The sequence below is a fragment of the Musca vetustissima genome, unplaced genomic scaffold (genome assembly GCF_032173495.1).
Source record: "Musca vetustissima isolate MV318-11 ecotype Yass unplaced genomic scaffold, APGP_CSIRO_Mvet_v1 utg35049, whole genome shotgun sequence".
NCBI classification, from domain to species: Eukaryota; Metazoa; Arthropoda; class Insecta; order Diptera; family Muscidae; genus Musca; species Musca vetustissima.
In genome coordinates, this window is record NW_026877433.1 from 140,001 (window position 1) to 166,730 (window position 26,730).

Sequence of the window (26,730 nt, forward strand, 5' to 3'; positions counted from 1 at the left end):
CCACTGCCCTCCTCGTGTCTGTCTCTTAAGAATGAATGGTCGGTCGGGTGGTCAGAAAGAAAGAAAACTTGGTCATTTGTAAGAATGAAAAAAACCACCAACAACAACAAATATGTGTCTATTTTAAATCCACGTCTATTTATGTCAATTTCAAGAATATAGAAGGAGACAAAAAAACACTTTCATACACCCACATGTGTGATTGCTTTGGTTAGCCTTACGACTATAGTCTAGTTTAAGGTGTGGGTGAATTGGTATTTGTCACCCACCCAACAAATGTGGCAAGATCAATAAAACAACATGATAGACATCAATGAGGAGAGGGAGAGAGTGAAGGGGAATTTTGATGTTAATACCACTAACTTGTCAGAATGCGAGCAGAATTGGAATTAAAACAAAACAAAAAACACCGCTTATATCTAGGATGTTGGGTGTGGTGTCTTGTGCATGAATAACTGTGCGATTGCTTCCTTGTTTGAACAAAGCGATTTATTTTTAGAATTGTCTAGGTATTAACATATGCATTTCAATATTATGATTATAGATTGAATGGATAATTCAAAATGAACACCATAATTCAAAATGAACACCATAATTCAAAATGAACACATTTTTTAAATGAACACTTTGGTTTAAAAATGAACGCAGAACAGCAAAATGAACACCATTGAATCAAAAGGGGCACCATACGTCAAATTAAAAGTCATAGTTTAAAACGAATATCACTGTTTAAAATGAATACCATAGATGAAAAGGAAAACACTGTGGTGCAAAATGAACACCGAAGAGCAAAATAAACACCCAATTTTAAAATTAATATATTCAAATGAAACACCTAGGTTTAAAATTTAGACCATTATTCATTATGAACAACTATTATATTAAATATTTCAAATGAGAATGAACAAAAATGAACACCATAATTAAAAATAAACACTTTGGTTTAAAAATGAACGCAAAATAGCAAAATGAACACCATACGCCGAATTATAAATCATAGTATAAAATGAATATCATAGTTCAAAATGAACACCGTGGTGCAAAATGAACACCGTAATGCAAAATAAACATCGTGGAGCAAAACGAACACAGAGGTTCAAAATGAACTCCATGGTTAAAACGGAAAACCGTGGTGCAAAATGAACACGGTGGTGCAAAATGAACACAGTGGTGCAAAATGAACACAGTGGTGCAAAATGAACTCCATGGTTCAAAATGAACACCGTGGTGCAAAATGAACACCGTGGTGCAAAATGAACACCGTGGTGCAAAATGAACACCATGGTGCAAAATGAACTCCATGGCTCAAAATGAACACTGTGGTTCAAAATAAACACCTTGGTGCAAAATGAACACATTGGTGCAAAATGAACACCGTAATGCAAAATGAACACCTTGGTGCAAAATGAACACCGTGGTTTAAAATGAATTCCGTTGTTTAAAATAAACTCTGTGGTGCAAAATAAACATGGTGGTACAAAATGAACACCATGGTGCAAAATGAACACGGTGGTCCAAATGAACAGCCTGGTTTAAAATGAGCACCGTGATGCAAAATGAGCACCGTGATGCAAAATGAGCACAGTGGTGCAAAATGAGCACAGTGGTGCAAAATGAGCACAGTGGTGCAAAATGAACACGGTGGTGCACAATGAACACCGTGGTTCAAAAGGAACCCCGTGAAGCAAAATGAACACAGTGGTTCCAAATGAACACCGTGGTTAAAAATGAACACCGTGGTTTAAAATGAACACCGTGTTGTAAAATGAACGCCATGGTTTAAAATGAACACCATGGTGCAAAATGAACACCATGGTGGAAATGAAACACCTAGGTTCAAAATTTAGACAATTTCTTTAAAATATTTCCCATCAAATTTAATATTGAAAATAAACACACATTTTTGAAATTAACTCTTTGATTAAAATGAACGCAAAATAGAAAAATGAACACCACACGGTGCAATGAACACCCTAGTAGAAAAATGGACACCACACGTCGAATTAAAAAATCATAGTACATAATGAGTACCATAGTTCAAAATGAACACCGTTGTACAAAATGAACCCATATGTTCGCCGATTTTCAAAGAATTGAAAATGTGCAACCTTTAAAATGCTCAACATGAACACTTTTTTGTTTGAAAATATGTTGTTGACCCAATACAAACTCCACTATTTGACCAGTATTTTTTTTATTTTTTATTTTTTTTTTTTTTTGTTTTTGAACGCCTATGTTCATTGCGAATGCCGATTTTCAAATAATTGAAAATGTACGAATTGTTCAAAGTGCTCAAAGTGAACACTTTTTTATTTGAAAATATTTTGGTCCAATGCAAACTCCACTATTTGACCATTTTTTTTTAACCCCAAGGTTCATTGTGATTGCCGATTTTCAAAGAATTGTACGAATTTTTCAAAGCGCTCAAAGTGAACACTTTTTTTTATTTCAAAATATTTTGCCCCAATGCAAACTTCACTATTTGACCGGTTTTTTTTTTGCTTTCACAAAATCCGTAAAAAATTCATAATTTTTTATTTATACAAATATAAAACAATAAAAAAACAAAATATTTTATGCTGTCGTCACACACACACCAAACAATGTTTTGCTGATTGGGAATTTCCAATTGGAATACCCAAATGAGGAGTGATTGACGTCAAACTTCTAAGCAGTTTTTTGTTATGATTATTGCCGATTAATTTTGTTGTTGTTGTTGTGGTGTAACTTCGAAATTTGCCTCAAAAATTTGAATTCACAAAAGTGAGCTGATTTGAAAACTTTTGTTAAACTAAAATTGTTTTTAAGGTTGGTGATAAATTATGAGACTTTTATATTTTTTCTTTTTTTTTTTGGTATAGAAATCACGTACAAAATCAAAAGATAATCACCGCCACACAACGACAACAACAACATTAGTAGCAGTAAATAAAACAAAGTATTTAAAAACGATAAACAAAAAAAAATTAGTTTCAAGTCCGCGTCAGTTAGTCAGGTGTTGTGCGTGATTTGATAACTTGTGATATGTGTGTGTGTGTGTGTTTCAATTTCGTGGTGGTTTATGTGTGGGGAGAGGGAGAGAGCAAGAGGTGAGGGTTTTAAAGATGAGGCCTCATATAAATATGACACAAATAAAAACAAAACAAAAATGCGGGGATTTTTTTTCGAATTGTGATTTGATAACAACAAACGGAACAAAAATGTTTTGTTAATTTTTCAACAACAACAGCAACATCAAAAATGAAGTCAATTAATAAGAAGTGCTAATCAACATGTTTTGTTTTGTTTTTTCTTCTTCCAAGAATTTAAAGAAAAACAAACTTTGGTTTTTTTTGTTTTTTTTCAGTTTGTTTTGATTGATAATTACAATATGGTGATTGTTGTTGTTTCCACAGTTGTAACATTTTTAATATAATACTAATAATAATCTATTTAATATGTGTGAATTGAAAAACAAAAATCAAGTCTTAATTTATGAAAAATCTAGAATCTGCTGCTGTTGTTGTTGTTGTTATTGTTCTAGATACACTTTCTGTCACATTGCAAGGCAGCTATACTAGCCAGCCAGACAGACAGTCAGAGACTTCAAGACTATCAGTTTCAAAACAAACAACACTCAGCTATTTATGGGAAGGGCAGAGACAGGCCGGAGGTCTTTCTCAACAGTGTGATGGGAAAGGGGTTAAAAGAGGCCCATATTATTGTAGTGAATGGAGTAAAATAAAAAGGTGAGCAACAACAACAACTGTCGCTGCTGTTGTTGCTTATGCGGTAATAACAATTGCTGTTTGGCTTTAGCTTTTGCTTTAGTTGTTTTCATTTTTTATTACAATTTTCTTTACGTATTTCACACATAAACGTGTTTTTTGTTGGCGGTGTTGTTGTTGTTTTTCCAAAGCAGCAACACTGAAAATTGAGCTACACGTGTAAGCAATAAAAATGTTTTTGTTTTTGTTTTTTACTTATATATAAATTTACATTCTTCAACTGTGTGTTCAATTTCAATTTTTTTATGTAGTGCGGGGTACCCCCCCTCCCCTCTCAGCAACAAAAACGAGTAGTTTTAGACATAAAAAAATTAAAAAAAAGAAACATTAAGTGACTCTTAAAAAAAAACAACAATGTTTAGTTTCATACATGTCTAGGGTTTGACGACTGTTTGGACAGACATGAAGGGAACTCATCATTTTCTTGGGCGAGCTCTAAAAGCTATTTCAACGGTATTTCTTTTGAAACAATGTGCGCTTTTGGGATTTTGAAATTTTTTTTCTTTATTTTAATTTCAAATAAAAGTGAATGTGGTGTGTGTGTGTGTGGCCGTTGTTGTTGTGTGTGTGTATTTCGTGTGAACAGGGCAGTTCTTTTTTTTCTTGTGGATTTTCCTGGTGGGAAAAATGGTCATTAAATTGAAGAATGAAAAAAGAAACACTAACTTTATTTTGTGGTTTTGTTTCGAGGTAAACATGTGACAGAAATAGATTTGTTGCTTTTGTTGTTATAATGAAGGGGGAAATAGAAAATGTGTTAATATCTAAATTTTTGGAGTAGAGAAAAAGTAAAGACAAAAAATCTCGGTTGTAAATTGGAAAATGGAGCACACGTGTTGAAGACCTCAAAATGTGGTTTTAATTAAAAGCAAAGAACAAAATGTTTAAAAAATATATACAGTAATAACAAAATCATTAAAAAGTGATTTTTCTTGTAAAATCATTATATTAATTTTTTTCGAGGAAAAATTTCCAAAATTTTTAATTTCCTTTTTTTTTTTTTTTTTTTTTTATATATTCCATTTTTTTTTTTATTTATTTTTTTTTTTTTTTGGAAAATTTTTCCAAATTTTTAAATAATAATCATTTGAGTTGCAAATATTCCTCAAGTGAAAAAATAACTGAGAACATTTTTTTTTTTCAAAAAAAAAAATAAAATAATTTGTTTACAGGGCAAAAAAATTCCCCGAGTGAAAAAATTCCCTGTGAACATTCCTCGAGTGAAAAAATTCCCTGTGAACATTTTTTTCTCCCGTGTTATATTTTAACATACAATTAATATATAATTTCAAAAAAATAACAAATTTGTTTACGGGGAAAAATTCCCCGAGTGAAAAAAATTCCCTGTGAACATTTCATTGAGCGAAAATATAACTGTGAACATTTTTTCTCCCATGTTATATTTTAGCATAAAATTAATGTTAAAAAAAACATACAATTATTAAATAGTTGTAAAAAATAAATAATTTGATTACAGGGAAAAAATTCCCCGAGTGAAAAAAATTCCCTGTGAACATTCCTCGAGTGAAAAAATACCTGTGAACATTTTTTCTCCCGTGTTATATTTTAACATACAATTAATATATAATTTGAAAAAAAAAAACATTTGTTTACTGGGAAAAAATTCCCCGAGTGAAAAAATTCCCTGTGAACATACCTCGAGTGAAAAAATCCCTGTAAACATGTTTTCTCCCGTGTTATATTTTTACATACAATATAGTTAAAAAAACAAAAACTAAATAATTTGTTTACTGGGAAAAAAAAATCCCCGAGTGAAAAAAATCCCTGTGAACATTTCCCGTGTGAAAAAAATTGCCTGTGAACATTTTATTCAATGTACAATTTTCACATATATAGTTATAAACAAAAATAAATGGTTTTTTAAAGGGAAAACATTTTCCGAGTGACAAAATTCCCTGTGAACATTTTTTCAACATTTTGTTTCCTTTAAAAATATATCCAAAATTTTACAACTATTTTTTTTTTTTTTTTTTGTTTTTTCATGAAAATTTCAAAAGAAAATTAAATTTTCATGCGGAAAATTTTTACCGTATTTTTTTTTTTTAAATATTTTTGAAAATGTTTTAAAATTTGACAATTCCATTTTCCCATTTTTTTTTTTTTTTTTTTGAAAAATTTTTAAGGGAATTTTATTTTTACGCGAAAATACTTCCCCGTATTTTTTAATATTATTTTTTTTTTTCAAAATTTAACATGAAATGTTTCAGGAGATATTTTTTCTCCCTTAAAAATTTTCCGGGAAATTTAATATATTTTTCAAAAAAATAACAAAATTAATTTTTATATGTTCGCGATATGTTTTTACGTGAAATTTTTCTCCCTTGAAAATTTTGTCAAAATTTGACAATTTTATTTTTCCCATTATTATTATCATTTTTTTTTCTCCCTTAGAAATTGTCCGGAAATTTAATTCTATTTTCACCACAGTTTTCAACCGGGAAAAAATTTCACAATTTTTTTCTCCCGTGAAAATTTTTTGAAAACATTTTTTCACCTTAAAATTTTTTTTCAGAAAATATAATTTTAAAAAAATTAAAACAAATCCCTTTTAGGGGGAATTTTCACTCAAAATATGTTTCTCTTCCTTGAAAAATTTTTTATTCCCATTATCATTTTTATTTAAAAAAAAAACGAAATAAATATGTTTTTTTCTACTTACTTGCATATTCACGTTTCGTATTGACATCGACGGCCAAATAAACGGTACTGAAACTGCCCTCACCAATATATTTACCAAAAATAAAATCTTTTGGTGATTTCTTTGGCGGTGTAATGGCGGCGGCATTATTGGCGGCAGGTGGTGATGATTTTGAAGGATATAAATTTGTTGAATTATGATTGGCTGTGGAGGAGGAGGAAGAGGCAGAGCAGGATGATGACGACGATGTTGTTGTGGCTGATGATATTCCCGATGATGTGGATGTTTGTGATGAGGCTAAGGGTATGGTGGTAGTGGTGTTGGCGGATTCACAACCAGCAGCAATATTAACACCATTTGATTTTTGTTGTTGTTGCTGTTGTTGATAACGTAGCCGACAACATGTTGTATTGCTACTGGCCGTAGACGATGTTGTCGATGATGTTGACGACAATCGTTGAGGTGATGACGAGGGTGGTGTTGAAGATTGTTGCTGTTGTTGTTGGGCGGCCAATGCTGCCGTCAGGGGCGATGAATGCCCTGGAAGAGAAAAAAAAAAACATTTTATTTTTAAATGTTATAAAATTTTGAATTTGAATTTTGATTTAGATTTAAAATTTTTATAAGTTTTTTTTTTAATTTTTATATATTTTTTAATTTTTTTAATTTTCTTTTTAAATTTTTTGTTTTTTTTTTTTTTCTTTTTTTTTTTGAAGAAATGTTTTTTTGCAAATTTTTTATAAATTTTTTTATTTTTTTTATTTTTTTTTTTTTTTTTTTTTTAAAAAAATTTTTTTTTAAAAAAAAAAATTTTTTTAATTTTTTTTTTTTAATTTTTATATTTTTTTAAATTTTTTTTTAATTTTGTTTACATTTTTTTAAATTTTTTTATTAATTCTTTTTTAATTTTTTTTAATTTTTTTAATTTTTTTTACTTTTTTTTAAGTTTTTTTTTAATTTTTATATATTTTTAAATTTTTTTTTTTTTTTAATTTTTTTATTTTTTTAAATTTTTTTTATTTTTTTTTTTTTTTTAAAAATTTTTAAAAAATTTTTTTTAAAATTTTTGTTTTTAAAAAATTTTTTTCTTTTTAAAAAAAAAATTATTTTAAAAAAACAAAACAAAAATAAAATTTTTGAAAAATTTTTTTTTTCAAAAAAGGTAAAAAAAATTTTTAAAAAAAATGAAAAAAAATTTTTAAAAAATATTTAAAATTTAAAACAATTTTTTTTTTTAAAAATTTTTTTTTAAATTACAATTTTTTCAAATTTAATTAAATTTTTTTAAATTTATTTTTAATATTTTTTAATTTTTTGTTAAATGTTTTTATAATTCTTTTTCAAAATTTTTTATTTATTTTTTAATTAATAATTTATTGTAATTAATAATTTTTTATTTATTTTTTGTTTTATAGTTATTTGTTGTTGTTTTTATTTTTTTTTTACTCACCATTTAATCGCTGTTTCTCAATGGATATTTGCTCCAGACATCCTAACATTTTGGATGTTTGTGTTGCTGAGGTGGTTGCTAGAGGGAGCTGCTGTTGACCGTTAATCTGAAATTGACAGAAAAATAAAATTGAGAATTAAAAACAAATTTCGAAAATCATGAAATAAAGAAATGTGTGTTTATTATTTAAATACATTTTTTGACAACAAAAGTCAACACAATTTTTTTATGATTACTTTTTTTTTGCTTTGTGAACAAAAGAAATAATAAAACTCGAGTATTGAACTGGGTACCGAGCAAGACACAAAGAAACAAAAAATAAATATATGCCAGATATTTGGCAAAATAAAACATGTCAAGAAAAATAAAAACAAAAATGCAAAAGACATTATATTTAAATAGAAAATAAAAAAATGTGAATGGAGTTTAAATAAAATAGAAAAACGATAACAAAAAACATAGCTGGGAAACAAAGCCCCGAAAAAGGTGAGTTAACTCTCATCAATAATTTCATTAATGGTTTGGAGGTCATTAGTGACGTACAACATAGAGCCAAAGAAGAAAAACACAAAAGTCAAATTGATGTAGACACACTGACTGACGTTTTATGGTCCTAAAAAATTCAACAACCATTATCGAAATTAGTAGATGAAAAAGAAGAGGCGAAAACTAGCTCATAATGAAATTCGAAACATAAATTAGCCACAGTGAATATTTGGAAGACACTGGTTTGTAAGGTTGCCACAACTTCGGCAGCATTTGTCAAAACATAACCACAACAACAATTATAGACAAAATATTTAAAGGGGGGCTGGGAAGACCTAGCCCACCACTTCCCTAGAAATACCAAAAAAGAAATATATTTTTTAAAAAATACAACAACAGGTGCCCCAGGCATTCTCTTCTGAGAATATTTCATTTTTTTGATCTTCAGCGCCATATTTATTTTTTTTATTTTATTTGACCATATATAGGGTTTTTTCGAGATTTTGAATTTTTAAGTTTTTTTTTACAGAGAAAGAATATATAAATTATGATCTCATGCTACCGTAACAATATTTCTTTTATTTGAAAAAAAAAACAAAACTTAAAAATCCAAAAACAACAACAATTATGATTTTTATCCAAAACAAAAACTATGTGTGTTGTATGTGTGCACATTACTCATGCCAACAAACAACCTAGAAGTTGGCTGGATGGCTGGCAGGCAGGCAGGCATCAGCAGGCCAAGTCAGCATTCAATAATAATATACGCATAAAAAAACTATAAAAATTATAATGAAATATTTTATTCAAAAAAAAAAAAAAAACTCCCCCATAAATTTAAATTTCCAAGAAATGCAAAACATAATCGAGAACATTAAGTCATGATTTTAAAATAAAAAAATTGTAAAAATATATACAACTAATATTAATATTTTTGAATTCAGAATTCAATAAAAAAATATTCAAATTATCTAAATTAATAATTTTTTTTTTGGGAATATATCCACTCTCATAAAGATATTATAAAAATTTAAAAATTAAAAAATTTAAAATTATTTTATAAAAATTTAAAAATAATTTAAAAAAAAAATTGCAAAATTTTTCTCTGAAAAAATATTTCTATATTAATAGAAATAATTTTTTTTAGAAAAAAAATTTGCAAAAAAAAATTTCATTTGAAATAAATTTTCACTTTTTAAAAACTTCAATCTTTTACATTTCCAAAATGAAATCGATGCTTGAAAATATTATCAAGCTTAAACTTTTTACAATTCAATTCAAAAATTTGCATATTCTGTGAAAATAAAACTTGCTATAAAAAATTATAGCAAGTCTCAAAATGCAGCTAGACGGAAATTTCGAATGGCATATTACTAGGAAAGATTTAAATAAATTAAATTTAATAAATAAAACCAGGTTGGAAAAGTTTTTTCCACACAAACACAATTAATAGAGATTTTGAAAACAAAAAACAAACAAATATTAATAATTAAAAAACTAACACATGGAAACAAAAAAAACTGATGCTCTAAAATGTTACTGATTTCATTATTTTTACGAATCAATTAAAAAATTTCCCAATTTGAAGCAAATAAAACTTGCTATAAAAAATTATAGCAAGTCTCAAAATGCAGCTAGACGGAAATTTCAAGAGCCATTTGATCTAGAAAATATTTGTAAATAAATTAGACACATTTTGGTGATAAGAAAAAATCCTACAAAATAAAAAAAAAATTAAGTTATAAGAAATAAAATTTAAATTATTTATTTATTTATTTTTGTTATTAAAAAAATATCAATAAAATTAATAATATATGTTCTAAAATGTTAATCAGATCATTATTTTTATGATTCAATTAAAAATTTTGCCAATTTGAAAAAAATAAAAGATGCTATAAAAAAATTATAGCAAGTCTCAAAATGCAGCTAGACGGAAATTTCAAGAGCCATTTGATCTAGAAAATATTTGTAAATAAATTAGACACATTTTGGTGATAAGAAAAAATCCTACAAAATAAAAAAAAAATTAAGTTATAAGAAATTAAATTTAAATTATTTATATTTTTTGGTATTAAAAAAATATAAATAAAATTAAAATACAGGTTCTAAAATGTTAATGGGTCCATTATTTTTATGATTCAATTAAAAAAATTGCCAATTCGAAGAAAATAAAAGATGCTATAAAAAATTATAGCAAGTCTCAAAATGCAGTTAGAAGAAATTTTCAAAAGCCATTTGACCTAGAAAATGTTTATAAATAAATTAGACTCATTTTGGTGATAAGAAAAAATCCTACAAAATAAAAAAAATTGAAGTTATAAGAAATAAAATTTAAATTATTTATTTTATTTATTTATTATATTATTTTTTTTATTAAGAAAAATTATAAAATTAAAAATATATGTTCTAAAATGATGAGTTCGTTAATTTTATGATTCAATTAAAAAAATTGACAATTTGAAGCAAATTAAACTTGCTATAAAAAATTATAGCAAGTCTCAAAATGCAGCTAGAAGAAAATTCCAAAAGCCATTTGACCTAGAACATATTTATGAATATTTATAAATAAATAATACACATTTTGGCGATGAAAAAATTACCAACAAAATAAAAGTCCATTTTATAACAAATAAAATTTTTATTGTTTTTTTTTTCATTTACAAAAAATATTTTTTAGAAAACAAATGCTGTAAAATGTTAATGAGTTCATTATTTTTACGATCCAATTAAAAAAATTGCCATTTCGAAGAAAATAAAAGATGCTATAAAAAATTATAGCAAGTCTCAAAATGCAGCTAGAAGACAATTTCAAAAGCCATTTGACCTAGAACATATTTATGAATATTTATAAATAAATAATAATCATTTTGGTGATGAAAAAATTACCAACAAAATATAAGACAATTTTATAAGAAATAAAATTTATATTGATTTTTTTTATTATTAAAAAAATTATATTTAAAAAAAATGCTCTAGAATGTTAACGAGTTCATTATTTTTACGATGCAATTAAAAAAATTGCCAATTCGAAGATAATAAAAGTTGCTATAAAAAATTATAGCAAGTCTCAAAATGCAGCTAGAAGACAATTTCAAAAGCCATTTGACCTAGAACATATTTATGAATATTTATAAATAAGTTAGACACATTTTGGTGATAGAAAATTACCAACAAAATATAAGTCAATTTTATAAGTAATAGAATTTAAATTTGTATTTTTTTTTTCATTAAAAAAATAATTTTTAGATAAAAATACTCTAAAATTTTAACGAGTTCATTATTTTTACGATGCAATTAAAAAAATTGCAAATTTGAAGATAATAAAAGCTGCTATAAAAAATTATAGCAAGTCTCAAAATGCAGCTAGAAGAAAATTTCAAAATCCATAAAATAAGACAAATTTTGGTGATAAATATGTTCAATAAAATTAATGGAAATTATGAAAAATTAAATTTTAAAAATTTATTTTTTTTTTTTATTTTTTAAATTCGAAATTCTTCACAATGTCATATATTTATAAAACAATTTTTATTTGCCTTCTTATTATTTTCACCTAAATAAATAAAAAATGAAACAAAACAAAAAAAAACATTATTGCATGCCAAGCAAGCACCACTTTGCATGACTAGTCGACATGATTACTTTAATAACGCCCACAAAAATAATACACAAAAAACATTGCTAATGGAAGAAAATATATTATATATATAATTTCTCCAAATGCTACCGCCGTTAGTGTGCTTTCTTGCAAAAATATTAAAGATGGTGGCGCCTTTTTATTGCTATTTTTTTTCGTAGCCGAATTTTCTTTTTCTTCCCAAAGATTAAGAAAATAAAGGTGCTAAGCTTTTTTTATGATTGTGGCGGAGCGGTTTGAGACAGACCAAATAAATTAACTTAGAAAAGGATTTCCTAGAATGTTATTTTTTACTGTTTTTGTTTTCAGTTTAAAATGTGCCAAGAATAAAATAACAACAACAGCAATGAATAAAGAAAAAAAATCTGGCACACAGGCTAGTCGTCGCCATTTGCACCTTGTCTAGTGTTTTGCTTTTTTAATTTTTATTTTGTCTAGTAATGTATGTCGTTTTTTGTTGTTGAAACACAACAACAACAACTACGATTATTTTCGTGTATTACTTAAATGGCGCTCTGATTATTCTTAGAGAGGTGCCATGATGACGCCTTGTGTTACAATAGCAGCAGCCATTAGCCGCCAGCAAAAGATAACGTTTGGGAGCAATTTTTTTTTTTGCATTTTAGAAATCGCCAACAATGTAGCATTTAAATTAACAAACAAAAATTGAATATATTTTCATTTTGTATTGAAATTATTCCTCTTCCTGTCTCCTCATAAAAATACAGAAAAAAATATTTGTTTGTTATTTTGACTTTGAAGTATCGAATTGGAAAAAATATAAAGGCTTTGACATACATATTTAGAATATTTATGAAAATAGAAAAAACATATTGGAATGCACAATACAACAAAATAAAAAAATATATATTTTTTATTAAAGTTTTTTTTTAATAAAAATAAAAATATTTTTTTTAATAATAATAATTTTTCTTTAATTTAAAAAAATTGGTATTTTAGTATTTTTTTCAAAACTGAATACACTAATATTGTTCACAAATATGTTAGCTATACGATTCCATTGAAAATTCAGCAATTCCATTGCTAATAACACTTGCTATAAAAAATTATAGCAAGTCTCAAAGTGAAGCTAAAAGGAAATTTCAAAAGCCATTTTGCATAGAATAATTTCTACAGATTTTATGAATAATATTCTATATAAAATTTTAAATACTTTCAATGATTTATAGAAATTTTCTTTAAAAAAATTTTTTTTAATTTAAAAAAATATTGATATTTTAGTATTTTTTTCAAAACTGAATACACCAATGTTGTTCACAAATATGTTAGCTATGCGATTCTATTGAAAATTCAGCAATTCCATTGCTAATAACACTTGCTATAAAAAATTATAGCAAGTCTCAAAGTTAAAGTAGACGGAAATTTCAAAAGCCATTTGGCATAAAATAATTTCTACAGATTTTATGAGTATAATTCTATGTAATTTTTTTAATATTTCCAAAGATTTATAGAAATGTTCTTAAAAAAATATTTAATTTAAAAAAATTGGAATTCTAGTATTTTTTCAAAACTGAATACACCAATGTTGTTCACAAATATCTTAGCTATACGATTCCATTGAAATTTCAGCAATTCCATTGCTAATAACAGTTGCTATAAAACATTATAGCAAGTCTCAATGTGAAGCTAGGCGAAAATTTCAAAAGCCATTTAGCATAGAATAATTTCTACAGATTTTATAAATATACTTCAATGTAAAATTTTAAATATTTCCAAGGATTTATAGAAATTTTCTTTAAAAAAAAATTAATTTAATTTAAAAAAAAAAGGGAATTTTAGTATTTTTTCAAAACTGAATACACCAATGTTGTTCACAAATATGTTAGCTATGCGATTCCATTGAAAATTCAGCAATTCCATTGCTAATAACAGATGCTATAAAAAATTATAGCAAGTCTCAATGTGAAACTAGACGAAAATTTCCAATGCCATTTTGCATAGAATAATTTCTACAGATTTTATAAATATAATTCTATGTAAAATTTTAAATATTTCCAAAGATTTATAGAAATTTTCTTTAAAAAAAATTATTTAATTTAAAAAAAAAATATTGGTATTTTAGTATTTTTTTTTCAAAACTGAATACAATAATATTGTTCACAAATACTTGCTTTATGATTCCAATTAAAATTTCAGCAATTCCATTGCTAATAACAGATGCTATAAAAAATTATAGCAAGTCTCAATGTGAAACTAGACGAAAATTTCCAATGCCATTTTGCATAGAATAATTTCTACAGATTTTATGAATATACTTCAATGTAAAATTTTTAATATTTTTAACGATTTTCCTTATAAAGAAATTTCCTTTTTGCAGACTAATACCCATAAATAAAACAATATTTTGAAGTATTTTTGACAAAAAAATATTTTTTTTTTCAAAAATAAAAAATATTTTTTGTTTTTAATTATTTTTTTTCAATAATAAAAAATATTTTTTTTAAATAAAAAAATTTTTCAAAATTAAAAAAACAATAATTATTCTAACAGAAAAAAAATAGAACTTAAAAAAATATTTTGTATTGTTTTTGCAAAATAGCCAGGTGGAATCCCTGTTTGTTTTTTTATAAAAACAACTATTTATTATTTTTTTTTTTTTTATTTTCCTATATCAAACAATATGTAGCCTTGTGTAAAAATATTCATACATCCATACATATTATTTATTTTTTTTCTTGGGGTTCTGTTTATAAACATTTCAAACATCATTTGGCGGCGATGACAACAAAAAATAAAAATGTGATATTTAAATGTATGACAGTGGACGAGTTGTGTGTGGGCGTTGCTGCAATTTGATCACAAAAATTGTCTAGACAGTTATAGACGTCAGCAAGAAAAATAAGAACAACAAAATGTTATACAAAAAAAAATAAACAATACAAATAAAAAAATGAACAGCAAACAACAACGAAAAAATATTTATGTATATTTAAATATTGTTTAATGAGAAAAAAATATTTGGCCTTTGCAAATATACATATATTTTTTTATTAGTTGATATATTTTTAAATCGGCTGATATAATTTTGTAATTTTATTTTTTGATAATTTTGTCCATATATTTACTTTTTTTCCTAAACAAAATTTTGTTTCCAATAAAACACTTAAATTACTCATGTACTGTGTGCGCTTTGATATTTGCAGCAATACAAGTTTGAAAACAAGAAAAACAACAACAACAAATGATAATTAGTTATAAATTGTTGCTTGTTTATGTGAGTGAGCTTTTTTATTTTATTGTGGTATTTTTATGGCAAACACGCGAATTATGATTGCTAGTTGTTGTTTTCTTTTTTTTCTATAGAAAAAAAGTGAGTAAGAGAGGGGCATGTTTTGATTTTTTGTTATATTAATTAAAAACGAAAACTACTTTAGAAAAAAAAAACAGAAATAATACACTTATCTTTTGTTCACAATTTAATGATTAGCATATGGATAGAACTGGAGGGAGAGAGCAAGACAGACAACCAATACAAATGCAATTTGCAAATAATAACGGATGTTTTTTTTGTTTTCCTTTTTGTTTAATCTGACCCGGCTCTCCACAAATTGATATAAAATTTCCAAACGTAATAAAAAAAAGTTGGCTGCTGTTTTTTGTTTTTCAATTTTTTTTCCAAAATAATAGTTTGAAAATATTTATGAATGAAATTGTTGTTGCGTGTGTGTTTTAAATTCTTTAGAAAATAAAAGCTAAAAAACGACAACATTCCAACAAAAAAATATATAGTTATACAATGGCTGCTGCTCTTCTCTTCGTTTATCTCAACAATCAAGGTAAAATTCCGTTGGTTTATTATTAAGCTCCCCCAACCCCCCCATACACTCACTCACACACACTGTATGTACTCTGTATTCAACACAGAGTACATAACTTAAAATGTAGAGAGATGAACATTCCTTGTTATGTGTGTAATGTTGGTAGGGGGTTTGGGAGAGAGAGAGAGCGCCAATGTAATGAAAGGTAGAGAGAGAGTGTTGTAATACAAGTTATTTATTTACATAGCAGCCTTTCAATGTGAAATTGTAGTAAAGCTGCATTTTGTGTGTCTGTGTGTTTTTTGGAATACCAAACAGAGAATACCATACAGAGAACAAGAGAGCTTCTAGTAAGTGATAATATTGTGGTAGGGAGAAAAAATATATGTTGGTTACATTGAGAATAACAGTGATACTAATTAAGAGGTTTTTTTTTAGCGAGAAATAACTGGTATTTACATTTAATTGAAGAACACAATGGAATGTGAAGTAAAAGAAAACATTTATGGTAGAGTTTAAAAATATATTTTTATTTTTTGGTTCCCAATAAAAATAATTAAATTTTTTTAATTAAAAAAAACAAATTCAATTACTTTTTCTTCCCTAAAGGATACTTGCGACCATGTTGTAATTGACCACACTCTACAATTATTTTTTTTTAATTTTATTACAATTTCACAAATATTTACATTTAGCAAATTTGTTATTTTGTTTTATATAAATTATTATGTTTTAATTATAAAAAAACTATTGTTTTTTTTCTGACAACTTACAATTTTCTGATACGACGATAAGTACAAACAACAATTTTACTTGCTGTTCCTCTTCTTCTTCTTTGTTGTTGTTTCTTTTGTAAATAAGCTTATAGCTTTTTCTTGCTCTCAAATGAAGAGTGTGTTTGTGTGTTGCTGATTTCGTATGGGGGTCGCTCGTTCCACATTCATATAGTGTATGGGGGCACGAGAGAGAGAGAGAGAGTTGGAGAGCAAAGACTGAGACAATGCGCGCACTATCAAGTTTATTTTGTATTTTTTGTGGTGTTGGGGGCTCTCTAGCTGCTTTTTTGGCAAGTTAAATAATAATCGGATTTTTCTTGTTCACATCGGCTATATGTTTGGTTTTATTTTTGATATACAACTTGTGGTGTGGTGTTTGTTGTTGTTGCTGCTACTTTTTCTCTAATGATTAAGGAATTCTACTTTATAGCCCACCAAATGTTGTTATGCTTTTCGTTTATTTTTCTTTTCTTTTTTTACTTTTTTGACTATTTCAATGTGAGAATTGAAGAAGAAGAACTTTTGGCCTGTTCTTTTCGATTTTTTATTTGATTTGATTATTTTTCTTTGCTTAGGATTATCTGGCGTTTAAGTATAGACAAAATTTTCTGCACTTTGTATACTTTTTTTCTTGATTTGTTAAGGATGTTTTGTTCTTTTTATTATTTTTTATTATTGAACACAGACTTGTAACATTGACATTAATTTAAACACACCAAAAATATTTAACAAAATTATCACATTTATTTATTTTTAATTTATATGTTGTTTTGGTTATAATGGAAATTACCAGAAAAAGATTACGGATTATTTTTTTTTTTTTTAATTTTTTAAGACGTCAAATGAACACACATCAAACAAAATTTCACTAAATTATTTTACTAATATTGGAATAATAATTATTTAATTTTTTTTTTCTCTCTAAATGAACACTTTTTGGTTAAAAAAAAACAATTTTTTAGTTATTTATTCCATTGAATTTTTCTTGCTTGCAATTTTTGCCTTGATAGATCTTGTTTGGTATTTATTATTTCTTTTTTTAATTTTTCTTAAACGAACAACGAATGCTATGCGAGTAGGAGCTTTATGTGTTTTTTGGTATACCGTTTCACTGTAAGCGCCACAAAAAACTAATCAAGAATGAATGTATAAAGAAACAACATTGTCAGCAACGGGCCAACGACGACGACGACGGCGGCGTTGGAGACGATGATGATGACGACGACGACCTGTGTCTCTCTGTGTGCTCGTTTAGCTGGCTACTTGCCTGCCTTGCCTTGCCTGTTGTGTGTTGTGTACGAAATCAAAATAATAACAAATATACACACATACACTACGGCCCGCAAAGCTCACATATAGAAATATGAGTAAACGCCACTGCAGAGGCTGGCTCCCACAAAATGAAGTATACCCAATACACACGAACACACACACACACTCGCTCTCGTTTACCGACCATTTTAAAAACAGCCTGAATTCCGTAAACTTTACTCTCACTTGCAATAACAAGCAGCAGCAACAAAAACAACAACAACAAAATACCATGAGTACAAATTACTCAGCATTTTTGTAATCTATTATAGAAAACAGAGATTGTCACAGAGGGATAGAGATATATATATATATATATATATGTGGGGAGAGTACAAGTAATCAATGAGAGTTTGATTCAATTGGGGGGAATTATTGAATAAGTGTTGCCAACATGATTATTTTTTTTTATATGAAAAAATAAAAAAAACAACTAATTTAAGACGAATTATTAAAATGGCCAAATTTAACAAAGAGTGTGGACATTTTGTGATTTTTTATAGAAAAATTTAAGACAAATTATTGAAATGGGTAAATTTAACAAAAAAAGTGTTGCCCTTTTCTGATTTTTTTTTTAATTTTGTATTATTGTTATGTTAAAACATAGAAGAGAGAACAATTGTTGTGCATTTTGGAGAAAAAATTGTTTTTAATGTATTTTTTTTTATTTTTTTTCAAATATTAATCAAAACAAAATGTTCAAAAATAAAACAAGTGTTGTCAATTTAGTGATTTTTTTTACAAAACGAGAAAAATGAAAACAAATATTTAGCATTTTTCAAGTTAAGTGATGTCAATTTAGCGATTTTTTACAAAAAAATTAATTTTTTCAATTTTCCACAAATTGAAACCATTACAATTAAAGAAAATTGATCAAAAAAATTAGGCTTCTTAAAAACAAATGCCAATTTATTGACATAAATATTTTAAAAAAATAACAAAATATATTACAAACACAAATTTTGTTGTTGTACACTGCATCATAGCACTGTATACATGTGATTGTTGTTGTACTCTAAAAATAACTGTATGTGGCGCTTTAAAGTCTGTATTAGTGTTGTTGTGGTTATTGCTTTTTGGGGGATTTTTTTTCAACTTCAATGTTTGTTTTTCAGCCGCTCATCTCATTTCTGCAAAAAAAAAAATGAAAACAGAGAGAACCTGAAACAACGACGACAATTTGTGTTGTTGTTCGTTCGTTCATGCTCATCCTCAGCATAAGTATGTTAAGTGGGTTGACTTTGGCCGCAGTACAAAAATAAAATAAAAAACGCCATTAAAATGTGTTTGTATTGTTGTTGTTGTTTACTTTTTTTCTTGTTGAGTTCAAGATAACCGGATAACCCCATCATGTATATATACAACCAAAAACAATTCTCAATACAAAAAACAAACACATATTAAAAATATGAGAAAGGTGTTTTGATTTTTCTCATGGTGAGAAAAAAAACAAATTTTTCTATAGACCCGCATATATATTTTTTTGTCGAATTGCCTTTGGCTACATAATAAGCAGTAAACGGCTCTTGAAATTATTATAAAAAAAACAAAAACAACGCAACAACAACTGACGAATATGAAACAACAACATAAAGATGCCGCTAATCAATCAATCATTTTATACAACAAATAAAAATAATAATAGTAATGACCATAAATTGTGTAGAGCCAATGGGGTTTTTTTGGAGAAAAATTTATTTTTTTCTTCCACAGTCATTATGTAAATTTTTATTGTTGTAAAAAAACTGGAAATTTGTTTAAAAAAATTTTTGTTGTTTGTTGTTGTTTTTTTTATAATTAGGTTAATACATAGCTTTGGAAAAAAGCTTTTGAATTTCTGAAAATTTGTTTAATTCAATTATTATTTTTTAAAAGTGCATTGAATACATTTTTAATTTTTTCTGAAAACATTGAGAACTTCTCTATTGACAGTAGAATTTGAATAACATTCTATGATAATATTTAAAACCTAAATTTTAAGGAATTTTTTTGAATACAATTTTTGGTTTTAAACTGCATTTTGGTTTTATTAACTGCAAAGCTAAATAATTTTTGTCAATTATTAAATTTAAAAATTATTATTATTTTATTTATTTTTACTAATAAATATTAATATATATATATATATATATATCTGATCCACTTCGAGGTGTTCAAAAAGTTCGTCCCCCTGCCTAATTTTTTTGTAAATCCAATTATTCAGCAAAAACAAAAAATTACAAACATGCCATGAAAATACTAAATTGAGAGAGAGAAAACAATAGCAAAAGCGACAACAACAACAAACAACAATGTCTTTCGTCGTATTGAGGTCATTGTCGTTTCACTTTGAAAATCAATCTATGGCGGTAAGGCAAAACAAACAATTTAACAAAACAACAAATGAGATAAAAAACCAAAAACAAACAAGAAAAAAGAAAACGATTTTCAAAAGTTGGTTATTATTGTTCATATTGTTTTTTCTGCATTGGAATTTGTTTCATTAAAAAAAACAACAACAACAACACATTTTCAAATACAAAGTAATTTATCATTATTATTTTGTTGAATATTGAAAACAAATGTATGAGGCATGTTGAGATAGATGAATATGCTAGTCTTCAGTAATTTTCTAAATACATAGTTATTCAAGGAAAATTTTTCGAACATGAAAAAAAGAACTGGAAATAATAATTTTTTTACAGTTTAGTTGTTGTTATAGCTGTTTATGTTGCTGAGAAAAAAATGTTTATGCGATGATAATCCACCAAAAACAAGGCAATTTTATACACAAAAACAAACAAATATTTGGTTTATTGTTGTTGCTGTTTGTACCAAACAAAAAAAAAATACCAACCAACAGAGCCAGCAGACAATCAGCCTGCCAGCCAGCCAGACCAAGATAGCCAATGAGAAATATATACAGTAAAAACACCTTTCACTTTATGAATACATACGAAAATATTTTGCAAATATTTGTGAATGTTAAAAATAAAAAAACACACAAAAACAAGCAAATCAACAACAATCATAATAATACTAATAAAAAAAGAAACAAACAATTAACAATACAAGGAGAAATTAAACAACACAAAGAGATATGCCGCCGCCCGTCGCATTCACCACAAACAACACGAATATATCTTGTAGAGAAAAAAACAACTACAACAATGCAAATAAATCAAGTTAATTATACAAAAATAAAATAATTTTTTGGAAATTAAAAATATTGTTAACCTTCATAAGGCATCATAATCAAACAAAGCACTGTGCATAACCAACTATAACACACAGATAGGTAGTTAGGCATTTGTGTGCGTATTGTATTATATATAAAAAATTGTTTACATTTTCGGTTAAATAAAACACAAACAATTTCCTTTTGCTTCATTTAATTTGTTGTTTATCTATGCACACAACCCACAAACTAAGCAAAAACATTTCGCAGCGCACGCAAAAGCAAAACAAAACAAAGTGACTACTGCACCAATAACAACATTTTATATAGTATAGCGGCGCATTTGCAAAACCCAAACAATAATAACAACAACTCTACACATACGCAATTTCCACTGTGAGACGGACGACAACAACAACATCGTACGTATCACATAAAGTGGCTGCATTACGAGGTTGCGCACACATAACCACCATCAAAACAAACGAAGGCAGCACGATGTAAACATCGTTACGAGAGCCATGTAAGTTATGCTCTATTGTTGTACTTGCTCTCTCTCTCGGGGTCTGTGTTCTCTGCATCATACTAGATATTACATTGTAAATGTTGTTATTGTTATTATCGTATTCATGTGTGTGGTGTAGTTGTTGTTGCTTTTATTTTTGTTTTTTGTCTGTAACCTCAATTCTAAAAGTGCAGCACAGTTTGTTGTGCATGCATGCTCTGTTATATATATGGGTGTTTGGTTTTGTGTAATGCTGCTGTTGGCGGGGGTTTTGTTATTGTCTGCTAGAGACAAACACACACACACGCATGCACGCAAAACTATCATCATCATCATGAAAACCATGGACTTTGTATGTGCATTATGATGGTAGCCCTACAATGGTGTAGTATGTAATTAATGTTGCAAAGATTGGTTTGTTTCATTTTTTTGTAGTGTAGAAGGAAATGTTGGAGAACAGTTATTGTAGGGGAGAGGAGATGAGAAGAGAAAAATTTGATATAGAATGAAGAGTTTACGTCCAAAGTTGATCGTTTAAACGGTCATATATCGGTTATATATAGTGGTATTGAACTGAAATGAAAATGTATGTTTAAAATATACTAAATATTGCTACGGCTTTTCACTATAAAGACAAACAATTTTAGGGGCAAAAAAATGTTGTTTCAAAAAAATTTTTTTTTGAAAAATATCAAAAACGGTTTCAAAATTCTGAAATCATAAAAAAAAATTTATTACACAAAACATTGTTTTTAAATATTTTTAAAAGCATTCTTTATATGGGTTTCTGTTGGGAGTCTTTATGGACGGAATGAGGAATCTTTAGAGTAGAGCTCAAATAGGCCATTAAGAGCGACTTTGATTTGAGGGACTTGTGGTTCTTGGAGCCATTAATATTAACTTTTGGGGGACTTCGATTTGGGTGACAAGTGTTTCTTCAAACGTGTCTGATTCCCAATACTTTCGAGCTGTATTGTCATTATTCTCAATTACCATTCAAGTCGTATAGAATATCCCTACCGGTCGTATACAACCTACATCAAACACTCCATACGAGAAGTTGTCTTCGTATCAGTTTTAATAGTGTTATTTTTTGTTATTTAATACTGATTTATTATTACACTCATTACTAAAATTTATAGTAAGAATATGTGTGTGTGTTTGTATCTATTTTGTTGTTGCTGCTGTTCTTGTCTACTATACTTGTTATGTGTCTATGCCCAACTGGCGTCATAGTGTGCTCATTTTTCTTGCAAATTTTGCAGTCTGTCTGTCAGATTGCCCTGCATATTTTTATTTCTCCCCCTCTCTGAAAAGAGTCTACTAGGCAACAACTCAGATTCCCTCCCTATCAAGCAAAAAGTCTGTGTTTATGTCTGGCCACAGTTTTTGTTGTTGTTGTTGCACTATCAATGTAGCCACATCTAGCTATACATTGGTGCTGTCCCATCAGATACCTTTTTTCGAATTACTATGGTTGGCTTGCATGTTTCAATTTTCAAAGCTTTATTTGCAGTTGGCCCCCATATACACTTCCTCTCCCTTTTCGCTCGGAATACTATTTTTTTACTATTAATTGTAGTTTTGCTTCTGTTTTCATTTCATTTTCTGTGTTATTTTTTTATTTTCTTAAGGGGAGTTTAATATTTCGCTTCCTTGTTGCTGAACTCAGCACATAATTATAACTACATCAACGACGACCATAATAACAACAACAACAGAAATAAAACGTTAGGTTTTCTATTACACGTTATTTCGTTTTTGTTGCTCTTTTCGCATTTTCTGTGTTTACAAAAACAAAAATAAGACACACACTACTGTTTTTCTTTCAACCGTCTTCTTCTTGTTGTTGTAGTAGTTCCTTTTTCTTTTTTTGTTTATTTCATACTTTGTGTTATACTTGTTTTGTTTTTGTCTCTACAAGGCAGACAACCAAACATCAACGAATGAGAACACAACAACAAAATCGATAAAAGTTGTTCTTTTTTTTCGTGTGTGGACAATTTTAATGGTTTGTTTACGTTTTATTTTTTGTTGTTGGTTTGGCCCAACAATAATAAAATAATCAACATACCAAACTCTCTTAGCGGAACACAGAGAATGCTGTTGGCAGTTATTCTCTTACAATCCACAAAAATAAACGGCTCTTTCGTTAAGTGAATTTCAATTTGATTATTTCTCTTGGTTAAAAGACGACAACGCTCTTTGTTGTTAGATTATGATGACGAGCGATGACGATAAGGCCAAAATGTTTTTATTTGCTGTTCGGTTTGTTACGAATGGAAAAGAAATACAAAAAAAAAAAAAATAGATGCGCTGTTTTTATATAGAGGGGTGGTGTAATGAATACTTACAACACCACTACATGCAAACACACATAGTGGCAGCACAGAACACACAATATGGTGGTGTTCTCATGTAAAATATGTAACAGAGAGAAAATATTTCGTATTTACAACTTTGCTAGGCACCAACAAGAAGGAAGGAAGTACACCTTACATAAAAAGGTTCAAAGGTTATTGGGATGATGTGGTTGTGGTTGTTGTTTTGTAATGAAATTTTGTTTTCATTATGAAATTAAGTTAATAAAAAAATAATTAATTGTTGTATATTTAAAATAGCTAATGGGAAATGTTTGAGGAGGAGGATAATTATTTAAGTAATTACTAAATATTGAAGATATTTGTTAGCAATTTTCGCATTTTTTTCGGAAATTTGGGAGATAAAAATAAAAGATAGATTTCTTATAGAATTACCTAAGGTAAAAAAAAACATGATAAACAAATAACTGTCGCATGTTCATAGGAGTTTTCCTTCTTGAGCAAGAAAATCTATTATTAAAAACAAATTAATATAATTTTGAGTAAAATATGTAAGTTAAAATAAATGAAGTATTTCAGTTCCAGCTGGGAAAATTCATGGATCCCTCATCGTAAAATGTCATTATTTAACTGAAATTTAAAATTTCAGGGAATTTATGTACAGTACAATTCATACAACATAATATAATATTAAACTATGTATGTACCAAAACAATAAATAATACAACGCATTTTCAGTTTTATTAATTGGTTTAAATTTATATTAATTTGGTGACAATTTAATTATTTTTATGTTTTCATTAAAAATGAAAATTATTTTTCAAAAATATGAACTTTGAATATAATAGGTACCATTTTCAATTAAATTTGCAACGATTTTTTTTATTAAAATAAAAAGTAACAAATTTAATTGAAAATCCGGATTTTTGAGTCAAAAGTTCATATTTTTGAAATGAATAATTTTAATTTTTAATAAAAACATAAATATAATTAAATTATCACCAAATTAATATAAATTTAAACCAATTAATACAATTCATATAACATAATATTAAACTATGTATATACCAAAAAAATAAATAATACAACGCATTTTCAATATACATACTTTAAAATAATTTTTAATATAAAAAATACTTCACATCAATATTACATAATATATAAATTTTAGAAAAATGCTTGAAAAATTTTAATTTTTTTTATATATATAATTTTTAGATTTTTATATAATATATATATATATATACTTTAATTATTAATTTGTAAGAAATATATCATTATTTTTGAGTAAATTTTAGAAAAATGCTTGGAAAATTTTAAATTTTTTTATATATAATTTTTAGATTTTTATATAATATTATACATAATATTTACTTTTATTATTATTTTTAGTAAATATTAATCATTATTTTTTGGTAAATTGTATATTAATTAATTTTTTTATATTTTTTTAATTTCATATTTATGTATTTAGTATTTAAATAGTTATTTTTATTTATTTTTTAAAGCACTTAAATTTTGTTTTTTTTTCTTGTGTGTTATTTTTTTTTTAACTTCTATATTTTCAAATTTATCTCAATAAATATTATATATTATTAAATAATAAAATTTTGTGTTAGTTTTTGGTTTTATTTTTTAATTTTTATTTTTCAAATTTTTTGATATTATTTATTCCACATTCTAGATTTTTATTCACTATTTAAATTCACGCACTTTTTAAAATTGATTTAATTTAATATTTTTATATAAGTTTGTAATTAATTTTTTTAATTTATTTATTATCACAACTTATTAATTTTCAATGTGTTTTTAAAATATTTAATAAATATTTGTAAAAATTTTATTGTTCATTATTACAAATTATTAATTTTTAAAGTATTTTTTTTTATATATTATATTTTTTTAAATATATATTTTTATGAATTTATTATTTTTTGTGTTATTACTTTATTTTTTATTTGTTATAATTCAAAATTATATATTTTTTCAATTCTTCAAATGCAAGTTCATATGCCAGTTTTTTCTTTATAATTTTTTTCTTTTAGAGAGTTATTTTTTTAATTTTTATTTATTTTAATTTTATTATTATACTTCTTTAATCACATTATTTTTGTTATTTTTAATTTTATTTATTACTATTAAAATTTTAAATTTTTATTTTAATTTTTATGTTTAATTATTTAATTGTTTTTAATTCGTTATTTTTTTAATAAATTATTTTTTTGTTTCTTCACTTTTCTTAATGCATTATTCTTTTATTTAATTTTTTTATATTCATTATGTTTTTTATAATTTTTTTATATTTATTATTTTTTTTATCATTTTTTATAGTTATTATTTTTTATAATTTTTTATAGTTATTATTTTTTTTTTTTTTATGTTTAATTTTTTTTATAATTTTTTTATAATTTTTTTTATAATAAATTTTAAATGTATAATTTTTTAATTTTAAAATTTTTGTTTGAATTTATTATTTATTTTTATATATTTTTTCCTTTAAGTTTTGTTTCCCTTTAAAATAAATAATATAAAAAAATAAATTTTGTAAAATATATTTACCTTCATAAACTTCAATCGGCGCACAACAAAATTGTTGATTTTATTGGACCAGCTTTTACATTTCATGAGGAGGCCTTTATTTGGTATAGCTTGGATCCCGTTTTAAATATGGGAGGGAGGACTGCTGGTTCGTTTTGTTGTAAGTATTAAGCAGCTTACAACAAATTCACTTAAATCACCAGTAATATTGTTGTAACTTTTTAAAACGATTTTTTTTAATTGTTATTTTTTTCTTTCCTGTTATGGAATTGTCACAACTAAGAGCAGCACAAAATTGTTGTTGTTGATATTTTGAAAAATTAGGTAGGTAGGTGGTGGCGTTT

At 26.3% G+C, this 26,730-nt stretch overlaps 1 protein-coding gene across 1 annotated transcript in view; it reads right to left on the reverse strand.

Moving 5' to 3' along the window:
- The window catches only part of LOC133322011 (3-phosphoinositide-dependent protein kinase 1), a 51,791-nt gene extending 25,274 nt beyond the window's left edge, over positions 1 to 26,517 (reverse strand). Inside the window, exons 1-3 of the mRNA XM_061531079.1 lie at positions 26,408 to 26,517; positions 7,871 to 7,982; positions 6,448 to 6,966 (exon numbers count right to left, since the gene is read on the reverse strand). Coding sequence (XP_061387063.1) covers positions 6,448 to 6,966; positions 7,871 to 7,982; positions 26,408 to 26,473 — 697 coding nt within the window. The 5' untranslated portion in view covers positions 26,474 to 26,517. The remainder of the gene's footprint in view (positions 1 to 6,447; positions 6,967 to 7,870; positions 7,983 to 26,407) is intronic.
- Between the last annotated feature and the right edge of the window lie 213 nt (positions 26,518 to 26,730).